This window comes from Vespa crabro, chromosome 20, assembly GCF_910589235.1.
Source record: "Vespa crabro chromosome 20, iyVesCrab1.2, whole genome shotgun sequence".
NCBI classification, from domain to species: Eukaryota; Metazoa; Arthropoda; class Insecta; order Hymenoptera; family Vespidae; genus Vespa; species Vespa crabro.
Genome location: NC_060974.1, coordinates 1431253 through 1446715, shown reverse-complemented (window position 1 = coordinate 1446715; position 15463 = coordinate 1431253). Strand labels below are relative to the sequence as shown.

The 15463-nt window shown below is 34.5% G+C and overlaps 2 protein-coding genes and 1 pseudogene across 2 annotated transcripts; 2 read left to right on the top strand and 1 right to left on the bottom strand.

Annotated features, from left to right (window-relative positions):
- The first annotated feature begins 1095 nt into the window (after positions 1–1095).
- LOC124431090 lies at positions 1096–4699 on the top strand (annotated as a pseudogene).
- Positions 4700–6295: 1596 nt separating this feature from the next.
- LOC124431022 lies at positions 6296–10090 on the bottom strand. Its single transcript, XM_046978381.1, has 8 exons — positions 10013–10090; positions 9110–9450; positions 8576–9050; positions 8184–8504; positions 7761–8102; positions 7072–7651; positions 6781–6957; positions 6296–6711 (listed from the first exon to the last, which is right to left on the bottom strand). The coding sequence occupies exons 1-8, from the start codon at positions 10088–10090 to the stop codon at positions 6296–6298; spliced, it is 2730 nt and encodes a 909-aa protein (XP_046834337.1).
- A 1390-nt stretch (positions 10091–11480) lies between these two features.
- On the top strand, positions 11481–12400 carry LOC124431021. The gene is made up of 3 exons (XM_046978380.1): positions 11481–11486; positions 11573–11859; positions 11902–12400. Exons 1-3 carry the CDS (start codon positions 11481–11483, stop codon positions 12398–12400), a joined length of 792 nt encoding a protein of 263 aa, XP_046834336.1.
- The last annotated feature ends 3063 nt before the right edge of the window (positions 12401–15463 follow it).

Here is a 15463-nt window from a genome sequence, read left to right as displayed (position 1 = left end):
TACGTTTCTCCGAAGTACTTGCTTGAGCTGTTATTTTTATATAATAAATATACAAGATTCTATTAATAGTAATGAAATTTCCTCATGTGTCATATCGATGTCACTAGGGAAAATTGGTCAGTAATACTCAATTCGTTCTGAGAAAAATCCCTGGACTTGTGGTAAAAAAATGTGGTCATAACTTTCTTACAAAATATACCTCTTATCGTCTTTCTCGAACTTAGATAGGGAAGCTCTTAAATAGGGGATTTTCCGAAATGGGGCGAGTGTAGTATTGGTCAAAATAAAACTTTTTAAATATGTATTTGAGGCGAATTACCAATCTTATTTGAAACAATTATCGTTTAGTTGAATAGCACTTTTAACAAGGGAACTTCTTTTGCTGTTATTTGTTTTTCCCTTTTGTTTCATTATTCTATAAATAAATTCTACAATGCATTAAATATTATAAAAATTCTTAAATTAATTGTTTAAATTAATATGATTATTAGCTCGGACTTGAATAAAAAACATTCTTATGCTCCTGTAATATGTTACCTGTTTATGAAACAATCAAAATTTCTTATTGTTCAATGCGCCTGAAACTACTTACAATTGTTCAAGAGCATAGAATGAAGTCTTATTTCAGGCGCAATATTTAAGAAATTAATGTATTTCATGTAACAAGTGCATTATATGTACTGTCATACTTAACTATATGTCAGAACAAATTAATAATGTTTCTTTTTTTTTTTATTTTTACTTCTACAACTTAGAAAGTTCTCAATATTTTAATATAATTTTTTTTCTCATCTAGTTCGAAAGAAAGATTGTGTCACGTTTATATCAGATTTTTAAGAAAATATACCATAAACAATAGTCCCATAATTTCTGACGTAGACATTGCTAATGTCTATATTAATTCAAAGCAAAAAATGTGTTCCAAATAACAAGTGGACTTTGTGCATTATTCTATATAATTATAAAGCCGTGGACAAAATTAAGTGGATAGGTTTAACGATTAATAAAAAGTCAGCGTAATATAGCAAATAATTATAATAAATTGGAATTTTGGGAAATATTTAAATTAACAAACATTAATTTAATGAAATAAACAGGAATATCAATTATAATAATATATTAAAATATATTAGAATATATTGTTGTTAATGGGAGTTACACATTTTAGGAGGACAAAATTAAGTGGACACTTTATAAATATTCTCAAAATGAGCAATTAGCATTTATTATTGTAGCCTCTTGCTTTAAGCATCGCTTCTAATTGTCGTGGAATGCTTTTCACAAGTTTCTGAAAATAATTCGGATCAATTTGTTGAAATTTTAATTGCAATTCGTTTAAAAACACTGTTTTATTATAGCGTTTTTCTATTGGCATTTCTGAATCCAATTAATTCCATAAATTTTCTATATAATTAAGATTTATATTTTGTGATCCATTTAGTTTTGTCCACAGTTTCAAGATCATCCATCTAAACAAATACGCGTAAATATTAACAAATATTAACAAACGTTCTTTTTATAATTTTATATGCTAAAAATATATTTTCGATATCTATAAAAATGTTCTAATTTATATCTAACATAATAAATGAAACTATAGATTATTCAAAATTTATGCTTTGTCCACTTATTCTGTCTATGACTGTATGATATTTCTACTATATAAGTCATGATTAGTATGATTAGTATGATGTAATTATACTAGTATAAATAATATTAAGATTTTTTTCTATATAATATTTATATAAATAATAAAATGATGGAAACCATAATATATAATTTCTTTATTAGAAATTTTAAGTAGTTGAAAATTCAATAAGATTATATAAAATAATTTGTACTTTGGAATTCTTTGTACTTAATCATTTTGAATCTAATATACGTTGAATTTAACAAATGTAATCTTCGTAAAAGAATTGGCAATATGTTGTTTGATAGAGTTAATCATCAAACATTGACATTTATTAACTTAAAAAATTATCACACATACAAATATAACATTCCTGTTTAACGTGTTAAAAGACTTAACCTTGACCGTATGAAACGATATGTTATTTATGTTTTCCAACATAATTAACATTAACTTTAATGTAATAGTGTCACAGTATCACAATGCTCCTAAAGATGATAACTTTTATTAGCTTAAAATTTATTAGCTCAATTTATTAGTTTAAAACATACTTTTTACAAAATAACAATAACTTACATCGTTTTTTATGATCTCCCCATTCCTGTTCAATCGTTGTGAACTCTTTCTTTCTCTACCTATACTCTCATCAAAATTATAGTAGCAATCTATAAAAATGCATATATTGTATTTAAAATTACACAGAACGAAAAAGAACGTTTGTTAATATTTATTAAAAAGTTTCTTCTTTTACACAGAAGAACTTATTGATGATTCAGTAATTTTTGAATTCTTTACGTGTGATCGATTATTATTTCTATGCTATTATTTTACCCTAATTTAATTTTAAGATATTCTGCTTCCGCTAAATAATATATTTAATATTTTGTATTTAATATTTAATAGAGATAAGAAAAAGAAAATTGATACAGAATTTATTGATCTAATTCACGTTAAGCGTGAAAAAGTCGTTTTCCTTGAAGTAGTTGTGACAGTTATGTATGTAAAATGTACAGATTTATAACTGTTTTTAATCAGAATATTGGAAGAAATAATAATTAATATATATTGATTGATGGAATAGATCGTATAATTAAACAGGTAGAACAATAGCTCTCGGAAGTTTCTTTATTAATATTACTATTATGCTTAATTAATATTCCTATATTTTCAATTGGAATTTCCATATTTCCAATTTTCCTATATTTTCAATTAGAATTTCAATTAGAATTTCAAATAGGTTAGAATTATAACTATTGGGTTGGCAACTAAGTGATTGCGGATTTTGTCGTTTCCTTCTTATTTGAAATCCGCAATCACTTAGTTGTCAACCCAATACATACGTACAATCACTCACATCTAATGAACTGTCATTAGACTCACATATTTCACTCGCATAGAACATGTTATTACAAAGATATTTAATATTAAATCTTTTGATTATATTAAATTATTATTTAATTATATTTAATATTAAAATCTAATTAAATATACAACATTTTTGTTAAGCGCTTTCCACTTATTTTCTATGTAGAGGAAGGAGCAATCAGAATTCCGAAATGACATTAATGTTAATAAATGATACACTCACACAATTTTTTGATTTTAGATTACTTGGAATATGGTCGTGTTTCTATGTGTATATAAAATCAGTCACCGATAATATGCAATATACCGATAAAAAATCAGGTTAGTAGATCCTGGAGTTAGATGATAATAACGTAATCTTTGTAGATCAGAATGATGAATGATGAATGTTGAGTAATCTAATATTCTTGATATTCTAGATAGAATTGCAGGTGGTACTAGGATTAAATTAATATTATTATGATTAAATTAAATATCATTACAATAAGTTGGCAAAAGTTGTACAGTCAATATACTGCAGTCTTTAAATAAATTTATCAATGGGCAGAATAGACCTATTATTATTATCTAATAAGCCATGTTTTTGGTAAACAGGTGAATATATATTTATTATTAAAAACAAAATCTTTCTCGAATTCCTTAAAATAATTTCATCTGTAGATTTAAGAATTTTTTCTCTCCATATTGCAGGTATTTCTTCTAATATAGGAGCAATTAATTTTATTGTAACAATTTTAAACATACATATTAAAACCTATTCATTAAATTTTTTACCTTTATTTTCTTGATCAGTACTAATTACAGTTTTTCTCCTCTTATTTTCTTTAACTGTACTAGCTGGAGAAATTACTATACTTCTTATAGATCGATATTTTAATACATCATTTTTGAGGAGGAGGTAACCCTATTCTTTATCAACACTTACTTTGATTCTTTGGTCATCCTGAAGTCTATATTTTAATTCTTCCAGGATTCGTAATTACTTCTCACATTATCATTAACGAAAGAGGAAAAAAGGAAATTTTTGGATCATTAGGAATAATCTGTGCTATAATCGCTATTGGTTTATTAAGATTTATTGTTTGAGCTCACCATATATTTACTGTAGGATTAGATATTGATACACGAGCTTACTTTACATCAGCAACTATAATTATTGCTATTCCTACAGGAATTGAAGTATTTAGATGATTAGCAACCATTTACGGATCAAAAATTTAATTCTCACCTTCGATAATTTGAAGAGTAGGTTTTATTTTCTTATTTACACTTGGTGGATTAACAGGAATTATTCTTTCTAATTCATCCTTCGATATTATTCTTTATGACATTTACTATGTAATTAGTCATTTCCACTATGTTCTTTCTATAGAAACTGTATTTGCTATTATTACTAGATTTATTCATTGATTCCCTTTAATTTTTGGATTTTCCTTAAATAAACTTTGACTAAAAATTCAATTTTCTTTTATATTTATCGGAGTTAATTTAACCTTCTTTCTTCATCATTTCTTAGGATTATCTGGATTCCCACGTCGTTATTCTGATTATCCTGATTTATATACTTCATGAAACGTAATTTCATCAATTGGATATATTATTTCCTTTATTCCAATAATTCTTTTTATTTTTATTATTTGAAAATCATTTATATCATAACGTAATATTTTATATAAATTTTTTATATCATCCAATTTAGAATGAAATCATTCATAACCACCAATTAATTAATATTACGAACAAATTTCCTATACTACAAATTAATAATATTATTATAATATAGAAAATTAGTGCATTGATTTTAAACATCAAATATAAAAAATATTTATATTTTTTTATTATAAATTCAAACATGACTAAATTTTTATATTCAAGATTCAAATATTCCTAATATAAATCAATTAATTTTTTTTTATGGTTATTCTATATTAATATTAATCCTTATTACAAGATTAATTTCTTATATATTTATTTTTCTAATTATTAATAAAATTACTAATCAATTCATAATTAATGAACATTTACTAATCAATTCATAATTAATGAACATCTGAAACAATCTGAACTATTACTCCTATAATAAATCTATTTAATTGCTATCACCTCATTAAAAATTTTATATATAAGAGAAAAATTCTTTTCACCAACTGTAACTGTTAAAGCTATTGGCCATCAATGATACTGAAGTTATGAACTATCTAATTATAAAAACATTAACTTTAATTCTTATATACTTCCTTTTAAAAAAAATAATTCATCTCAATTTTGACTTTTAGATGTTGATAATCGATTAATTCTTCCTTTTAATATACCCATTCGTATTCTTACAATATCTACAGATGTAATTCACTCATGAATCATTCCAGCCTTAGGAATTAAAATTGATGTCACACCGGGACATATAAATCAAACATTTATTGATATAATTCGTCTAGGAATCTTTTTTGGCCAATGTTTTGAAAGTTGTGGTATAAATCATAGATTCATACCTATTATAATTGAATCAATTTTCTTAAATTCTTTTATTAATTGAATTAATAATATGTAAATTAAATAAATTATATAACCCTTAAGACACTTTAAAGAAGTAAAAGTCTCTTAAACTCTTAATGGTTATAAATAATTAACCCTTAATGATAATTTCAATCTTTCTACTAATTTTATTATTATTCTTATTTAAATTGATTTATTAAAATTAAATTAACTCAAATTTATTATAAATTAATAAACTCATTTTTATATTTTTTAATTATACTCTATTCTTAACTATGTAAAAGATTAATTAATTTATAACATTTAAATGTCATTTAAAAATTATTAACTTTATTAATATTTTTTTATTCCTCAATTAAGATCTTTAAAATGATTCTATTTTTATTTTTTTATTATCATTATTTTATTAATTCTATTTAATTTATATTAATTTATATTAATACTAATTAAAATAAATTATTTTTTTTTAAATAAAATAGATAAAAAAAATATTAATAAAAAAAAATATCAATTAAAATGAAAAATCTAACTTAATTTAAATGATAAGAAATTTATTTTCTATTTTTGGTCCATACTCTTCACCCAATTACTTATTAAATTGATTAAGATTATTTATCCCCTTTCTTTCTTTCTCTAATCAATTGTATTTAATAACCTAAAATATTTATATTTTGATTCTCTATCAAGGAATTCTTATTAAAAGAATTTAATAATTTAAAAGAAAATAATTTTACTAATATTATTATTCTTTTTTCTATGTTTCTTCTTCTTCTTTCGATGAAGCCTGCTAGGGACCACGCGCCAATTTCAATTCTTCTCACTTAGCTGTTTTCTCTTTCGTTCCCACCAATATTCCTTCATCTTTTCACTATGCTGTTTATTTCTGTCCTCAGACCACTTCGCACCAGGTTTCTTCTTCAATCTTCCTTGAAATCCTTCCATGTTTAATATCCTCTTTCTAAAAATCTCTCTGTCTATAATTTCTTCCTCACTTATATTATTTCTTTCTAGATCTTTCTTTACCTCTTGAATCCAGCTAGTTGTTGCCTTTTTCTCCCAAAGGTATATGAGTAACCTTTTTGTTAATCTGGACTCATCCATTCTGTAAATATGGCCAAAAAATTGCAGTCTTCTTTTCCTTATCGTTTCTGTTATGTCTTCTATGTTCCTGTATATTTCATCATTAGATATTAATATCCATACTTTTGTTGTTTTCACTGGACCTAAAATTTTCCTCATGATTCTTTTTTCTAGTACTTCTAGTTTATCTAATCTATAATTTAGTACCTAACATTCACTCGCGTATAAGCATTCCGATTTCACTACTGTAGCGTAGTGCCTTATTTTAAGATTTTTAGATAAACATCTTTCGTTGTAAAAATTCTTAGTGATACCATACGCCCTTTCCATCTTGCGTACCCTTTCTTCTACTGCAGATTTTTCTAAACCATTTTCTTGAATTATTTCTCCTAGGTATTTGAATTTCTTTACTTTTTCCACTGGACTAATATCTGTAGTTAAAAATTTTGAAGCGTTCTTGATGTTTGTAATAAATTAAGTTTTTTCTACGGAGATTTTCAAACTTGCTTTGTTAGCTATTTCTTTCAAGATATTGATTTGTGTTGTTGCACTTTTTAAGTTGTTTGATACTATAGCAAAATCGTCTGCAAATGCTAGGAAACTTATTTCAATGCTTTTGTTTTGTCTCCCCAAAGTTACTGCCGAAATGTTTTGTTCTTTTAGCTTTATCTTCCAAATTCTGACAATTTTTTCTAGAACACAGTTGAACAGAAGAGGTGATAAACCATCACCTTGCCTTACACCTGTATTTATCTGAATAGGTTTAGATATCTCACCCATAAATTTTATTTTTGAAATCATGTCAGTGAGTGTTTCATGTATTAAGTTTGCCAATTTATTATTAACTCCAAATTCACGTATTGTTTTATCTATGGTTTCTATATCAACCGAGTCAAATGTCTTTTTAAAATCTATAAAAGTTACAACTATGTCCTTTGAATTCAGTATCCTATGGCGAATTATGGATTTTAAGTTAAAAATTTGTTCTGAACAAGATCTACCTTTTCGAAATCCAGCTTGATACTCGCCCAGTTCCTTGTCAAGTGTTATTTCTATTCTATTCAGCAATATTTTTGAGATTACCTTGTATGCAGTTTACAGAAGAGAGATGCCTCTATAGTTATCAACGTTCTGTTTGTCCCCTTTTTTATGTAATGGGTGAATTAGAGCAACTTTCCATTTTTCTGGAAACCTCTCTGTTCTCCAAATATCTTAATTGCAGCTTTTTAATGATTTTTGTTTGAGACCATTTCAGAAGTTCAGCTGTTATAGAGTCTTCTCCACTAGCTTTATTATTTTTTAGATTGATAATTGCTTCTTTAATTTCTTCAGCATTGGGTGGTATATCTTCTTCCAGATTTTCAGTTGTTTCAGAGAATTCCAATTTATGTTTTGGTTCAGGACAGTTTAAAAGTTGATCAAAGTGTTTCGCAAGTATTTCACAGTTCTCAGCATTGCATAGGCTAAATTTACCATTTTCATCTTTGACGCATATGCTAGGCGCTTGATACCTCTTTAATTGACTTTTAAAAGTCTAATAGAAATTTCGTGAAATATTTTTAACAAAGTTGTTTTGCATGTCGATAAGTTGTGATTTTTCGAAAGATATTTTAACTCCCCTTATTATTCTAGCAGTGTCTTTCCTTTGTTGTTTGAATTGGTCATGGTGTTCAGTCTTCTCCGAGCATTTCCACTTTTTCCAATGTTTTGTTCTCTCCTCTAATGCATCATTACACATTTGGTTCCACCAAGATTTTTTTCTATGCTTGGCTAGTCCAAATGTTTTCTGGGCTGCGTTCGTTATTTCTTTAGATAAATCTTGCCACTTCCCATGATGAGTTACTTTTATTTCTTCCTGAAATATTTCCAAAGTTTCTTGTGTAATTTGGAGTCTATTTGTATTGTACTTATTTATTTTCCCCCTCTTCTGTGATTTCTGTTGGGTAAGAATTTTAGTTTGATTTTAGACAAATAGTGGTCGGAGTCAAATTCTCTGCTTCTTACTACCTTGATATTCATAATTTCCTTCATATTTCTTTTGGATATAGCTACATGATCTATTTGAAATTCACCTAGCATTGGATTTGGAGAAGTCCATGTTTTAGCTCTTCTTGGCAATTTCCTGAAGAAAGTCGACATTACTTTCATTTGAAAGTTTTTACAAATAGTAACCAATCTCATCCCATTTCTGTTTGTTCTTTGGTGTGCAGCATATTCTCCCACTATTGGTATATGATATACCTCTCTTCCTATTTGGGTATTGAAATCTCCAAGTAATATCACTACATTTGATTTTGGAATTTTAGACATTTCATCATCCAGGAGGTCCCAGAATTCCTCTACTTTATTTGGGCTCTTCTTGTAGTCTTCATTAATTGGTGCATGACAATTAATAAAAGTGTATAATTTATATTTGCATTTCATTGTCAAAAGAGACATCCTTTCTGAGTGGGATTTGAATTCAGTTACACAGTTTAATAATCTTTTATGGATATAAAGAGTTGTTACCAAGAGTGTCATTCCTTTCATAATTTTAATCACAGGCTTGCCTTTAAATATTCTATAATTTTTTTTTCTGTCACATTTTTATCCAAAAATCTTATCTCCTGTACTGCTAAAATTTGTATATCGTGTCTATCCAGAAGTAGTTCTAATTCCTTTTGTTTACCAACCTTCAACAAAGAATTTACATTTAATGTGCCCGCAAAAAAATTCTTTTTAAACTTAAGTCTGGAGGGATTCCAAGGATGCTCCAACTCATCTTTATTGCAGATGTTGGGACTCCCCAGAACCCTAGATCCCAATGCATTGCATAACGCAATGGTGAATTTCTCTTCTGAGCTGCCACCTGGGATAGTGCTTTTTTCAGCGACTTTTCCATTCTGCAATTAAAATAGTGTGTTACAATTTCTTCCGCCCCCACAGTCGTGGAGAAATAAGATCTTTGAAGTATCCGTATTTTATATTAAAAGGTGAAAGCAGACTCATTTTTATCTTTATTAGTATAATTATTAATAATATAGTCATTGTTACTATTATTATTATTATCGTTATTATTATTATCCTTTAATTATAATTATTAATATTATTATAATTTTTTTCGTTATTATTATTATCGTTATTATAAAGATAAATAAAAAACACGTAAAGCGGTGCTCATCAGGAAAACCGAGTATGGAATGGCGGTATAAAGCAAAGAGAAGAGAGGAAATACCTTTCAGTGTTATCAGACGTCCTAGCAACACGACTCGAAAGGACGCTGGAACTCAGATTGATTCAAGGGGTAAAGACGTGAACGGAGAGTCGGTACGGTGGGACCAACTGTTACATGACCTAGTTCCTGAGCGGGCACGGATAATTCTGACCCTACCTATGTAAGATAGACCGGGGAAGAACACAAGAGTGTCTGTACTTCCCAGGAACAAATGTCGACGTTGAGCATACCTTCTTCCACTGTGTTTGTTGGGCGCAAGGCAATTGATAGTTGGAAATGAAAATCGGATAATTGACTCCCGACGGCATAATGGAGAACATGCTCCGTAAAGACGAACACTGGAACTTGGCAGCCTACTGGGTGTAGGACATGCTTCGAACAGAAAAGAGAAACCTGGACAGCACCTGCTATGTAAACAAGAAAATAGAAGTAGGAACAGACAGTAGCGAGACTAAAGAGCGAAGAAAACGAGGCTAGCCTTAAGTAATGCGATAAACGGTCTCGGGCTAGTGGCCAGTAGCAGTAGGAGATGTCTCAGTCGGTATAGATATGAGTCCGACATTAGGGACAAGTGTTTGTGTGTGTGCGTAAATGCATTTGACATCCTACGTAAGGAAAACAAAATTATTATTATTATTATCATTGTTATTAATATTATCGTATGTGACTATCGTTATTATTGTCATTATTATTAATATCATTATTTTTATCATTGATATTATTGTCGTTATTGTTACTATCGTCAATATTGTAGTTAAAATTATTTTTTTATTAATAATATCGATATTAATATTATTATTATTATTATCATCGTTACTTTTATCATTGTTATCATTAGTGAAATTATTGTCGTTATTAATATCGATATTATTGTAATTATTATTATTTTCCTTATATTTATTGTTTATTATTGTCGTTATTATCGTTATTATTCTTATCGTCATTATAATTATTATAATTATTATTATTATGATCATTGTCGTTTTTATAATTATAATTATTATTATTGTTATTATTATTATAGCTATTATTATCTTTATTAATAATATAATAAATATTATTATCGTTATTATTATTAATATTCCCCCGAAGGGAGGATTGGAACACTCTTTTCCTTTCGACGAGTAGCGCCGTCGGGACCCGAGCTATGAGGAGTACAACCTCCCTAAAAAAAAACCAGGGCTCATCTGGCCCGGATGTCAGTACTCTTGTAAGGGCCACAAGCCAGGATTACGGCAGGGCCGCGAGGACTAGGGAGTACGTTGACGCTGCCCGAAAGCGATGTGCTGGATGATACGTAAAGCGCACTTCTCGTGGAAACTCCCAGCGTCAACGCGTTGCACCTCGGGAGTGTCAGGATGTCGATGAAGGAAGTAGGTGAACGGCAAGGGCGGATGATTCATTCCCGCCCTTATAACCAAAAGCTCTCGTAACAATGGGGGTAGTTGAGAGGGTGATTACACCCCCACTTCCTGAGGCACCGCGTTCGGAGACAGCCTGGCACTCTGGAGTATCAAACAACCTATGGAGAATCAAATTAAAAATCAAATCAAAAAACAAAAAATTAAAAAAATCCAGAAACAACTGGACGTGAGATCGCTGCTTAAAGAGACAATAACGGAGGTTCTCAGCCTGCGAAGGGGACACTACAAGATAGAGAGAGAGAATCTCGCGCAAGAGAGGGTCCTCCTTGCCAATATGAGGGTAAATAATGCGATCATGCAAGGACTCCCAGAACTGGAGATCATTGACAACCTCAAGTTTATGTATAAATGTCGAGCTAAGTTCAGGCAGCGAGGATCATCGCCCGAGTGTTTCAGCGGCCACGGGCTAACACTGTACCAGATGTTGGCACAGTCAAGAGAGTAGCCACAAGCCCGCCGCAGTTCCCTGAAGAAAGTCTCAAAATACCGAGGCAAGAGGCGACGACGACCGAAGCTACCAAGTGGACGGAGGTCGTCAAAAAGAAAAAAGATAAGGAGAAACCAGCGAAGAAATCGACGAAACACCCACAGCAGGAGAAAAAGAAGCCGAGCAAATCAGAGGACAGGCCGAGAAAGAGAACGAAGCCGGAGACGTAGTCTCTCCTCGAAATCAAGAAGATCACTGCGCATATCAGGGCCTCATTCGCAGAAACCCTGAGGAAAGTAGTAGGAAACACGAGCAGCATTACGGAACTGGTTCCCAGACCTACGCTGGAGATACGGGACTGCGATTACTGCACATCGTTGGTAGAAGTCGAGGAGGCCCTAAAGAGGACCCTGTCAGACTACGCGGGGAAACTCGAAGTTAAAATGACGAACCCCAACGCGAGACAACAACGCCTGGCCCTCGTCAAAATAGAAGAGGAAGTAGCTGCGAAGCATTTCAAGGCAGGCCGAATGCTGGTCGGCTTCGCCAGCTGCAGGGTCAGGTGTAGAGCAGATGTGAGGCGATGCTACCGCTGCCTCGACTATGGCCACCATAGCGCTTCGTGCAAGGGCCCTGATCGCAGTAAGTTTTGCTATTTCTGCGGCGGCACGAGGCACAAGATCAAAGACTGTAAGGACAGCGAGCCTACCTGCTTCTTGTACTCAAATAGCGTTGCTGAATCTAAGAAGCACTTGATGGGATCATGAGCTTGCAAAGCCTTCAAGGAGGCCTTTGCAACAGCTAACAAGAAAAAAGGATGAAAGTACTGCAGGGTAACCTCAATAGGAGCAGGACGGCTCACTACCCCCTAATCCAGATTTACTCTGAAAAAAAGCAGATATTGTTCTTATCAGCGAACAGTACCAGGACAGGGCAGGAGCAGGATGGTACGCCGACGAATTGGGCACCGGGGCCATCTGGTTCCCTAATCCCCGACAGATACATGTGTCGGATCGAGGATACGGACGCGGTTACGTTTGGGTGAGACACAAATCGGTAACTTATGCCAGTGTATATTTCACTGCGAAAGACCGGATAGACGACTTCTAGACCAAACTGGACGATCAGGAAGACGCGCTGCGGGAAATGCAAGGGGATCTCATTGCGGCGGGAGATCTCTATGACAAAGCCCTCGAATTGGGGAGGCCAGGCCGGACTCCAGAGGAAGACGAATCATGGAGGTGATGTCGATACTGGAGCTAGCAATGCTCAACACAGGCTCGACGTTAACCTGCCGAAAGCCTGGTTACAGAGAGACGATCCCGGACGTCTCTCTAGTCAACGAACTAGAACTCTTTCTGTGGAAAGAATCGAAGGCTGGCGAGAGATCGAAGATTACACCGGGAGCAACCACCAGTACATTCTATTCGAGGTACACGATAAGAGGCCAGCCGTGACAAGCGCAGCACTACCCTCCCCCCGGTGAATCATCGTATAAATGGATCGAGAGAGGCTGTCTTCAGCCATAGATTCAATTGCACCCGCGAGTGTATTGCCATCTGCACAAGCCGGTATTATGACCGCGGCAACTATGCAGCTCATCCAAAAGGCTTACGTGATAGCGGTGCCAAAGTAGAGCACGAAACGGTAGAGGCGTCCTGCATACTGGTGGACGAAGGTGATCGCAGATCTTCACAAGAAGTACTTAAGGTTTCGCCGATCAGCACAACGAGCGAACAGACGCGAACTCGACGCTGCCCCTTGGCCGCAGAATATTAAGCAGCCAAAATATTATTGAGGAGGTCCATTAAGGGCAGCCAATGACGGTGCTGATAAGAGCTGTGCTTGGATATCGATCAGATTCCGTGGGGATTAGGGTACCAGATCACCACTCGCAAGCTGGGTACTCACACGCAAGGAATCCCTCAGGACGCAAGGACTTTGAAAAACATCATTCATACCCTATTCCCCTCACAGCCAAAGAGAGAGATTGGAACAGCTGCGCCTGGTAGCCCCGAAGCACAACAATTTACGAAGGAGGAGCTACTCAGGGCCGCATCTTCCACGCGGAACAAGAAAGTCCAGGAACATACGACCTTCTAGCGGATGTAATGGCAGCCGCCGCGCAGAGTCGCTCTGAGCTCTTGCTAAACATGTATAACATGTGTCTCAGGGAGGGCATCCTTCCCGCCACGTGGAAGAAAGCGAGACTTGTGCTCATAAGCAAGGACAAGGGTCCAGCAGATGCTGCTTCGTCATACAGGCCTTTATGTATGCTCGATACGGCTGGCAAGCTCCTGGACAAAGTGCTTCGGCCACGGCTGCATGCGGCCGTGAGGGCAGCGCGCGACCGTATTTTCAGTGTCCTGGAGTACCTACTCCGAATACTCGGGGACTACCTGAACGAGCGTTTCCTAGAATACAATATAGGCGATAGTCTGAGAAGCATGGAGTTGACATCAGGGGCAGTCCAGGGCTCCATACTGGGACCGGATATCTGGAATAATTTCTACGACGGTATCCTACGTATGGCAGTCCCTGAAGGTGCTTTCTTGGTTGGGTACGCAAGTGACATTGCAGTTGTCATAACTGCATGAGAAACGGAAGGGGCAATGCTGCTGCTCAACCAGGTCATGCGCAGAGTCATCTACTGGATGGAAGACCACGGGCAATCCCTAACAGCTCAGAAGACTAAAATGGTGCTGCTTACGAATAAGCGCATCAACACATTGCGCAGTTTCACTGTAGGAGACACGACGGTCCAGACTAAGTCGGCTGTCAAATACTTTGGAGTAATGTTAGAGAGAAAGCTCAATTTTGTAGAGTATATAATTAGGGCAGCCGACAAGGCGGCAGAAGTAGACACACTCATGGCCAACGTCAACGGTCCCCAACCGTTCATGAGGCGATTACTGATGCGCGCCGCCGAAGCAGTGATGCTGTGCGGCGCGGAAGTTTCGACTGAGGCGCTGCGACACGAGAAATACCGCAAGCGCATAGCCGCGGTACATAGGCGGAGATCTTTCCGAACCGAGTGCTCCTACCGCACGCGGCACTCTTTGAACCCGCGGTGCTAGTGGTCGCGGGGGTAATGCCGATCCATCTACTAGCTCAATTCGTCCACCAGCAAAGGCCCGTTCTGGGTAAGGAAGAGGCATCAAAGATCGCCAGGTCTAGCTGCATTGAGTCCTGGCAAAGCAGATGGCAACAGAAGCCTAGGGGCAAATAGACTGCCCGACTTATCAGTCGGCTGGACAACTGTCTAAACCAAGAGGCGGGGAGGTCGACTTCTACCTCACCCAATTCTTGACAGGGCATGGCCTGTTCTGCTCCTACCTCGAAAAAATGAGAAAGCTTGCAGACGCCAACTGCCCCTATGGCGACTCGATCGTCGACGACGGCCACCACACGTTCTTCAAATGTACCCGGTGGAACGTCGAACGATTCGCCTTGGAGCAAGACCTCAGGAACATCTCGCCAGACAACGTTGTCATGAAAATGCTCCGAGGTCAGGAGGAGTGGAACAAAGTGGCCTGGTACGTCAGAGCCATCTTACGCAGAAAAAAGAAGGAGATAGGCGCGTCCATAGATGCGCCTCTAACTTTGTTCTAGGCTCTTGTCTCGCAGAGCCGAAGGTAGAGTACCGTAAAGGGACCTGATGCAGTGACGCCACCCCGAAGTAATGCCCCATGGCGTTGCCTTTACTGGTTGGTTTTACTATGCCACTAGGATAGATATGAGTTTAGTCGATAGTGCCTATTCCAACGGTGAACCCGACACTCCAGGGACTTATAGGGGAACTAAATGCTGAAGGGTTCCTATGGCGGGCG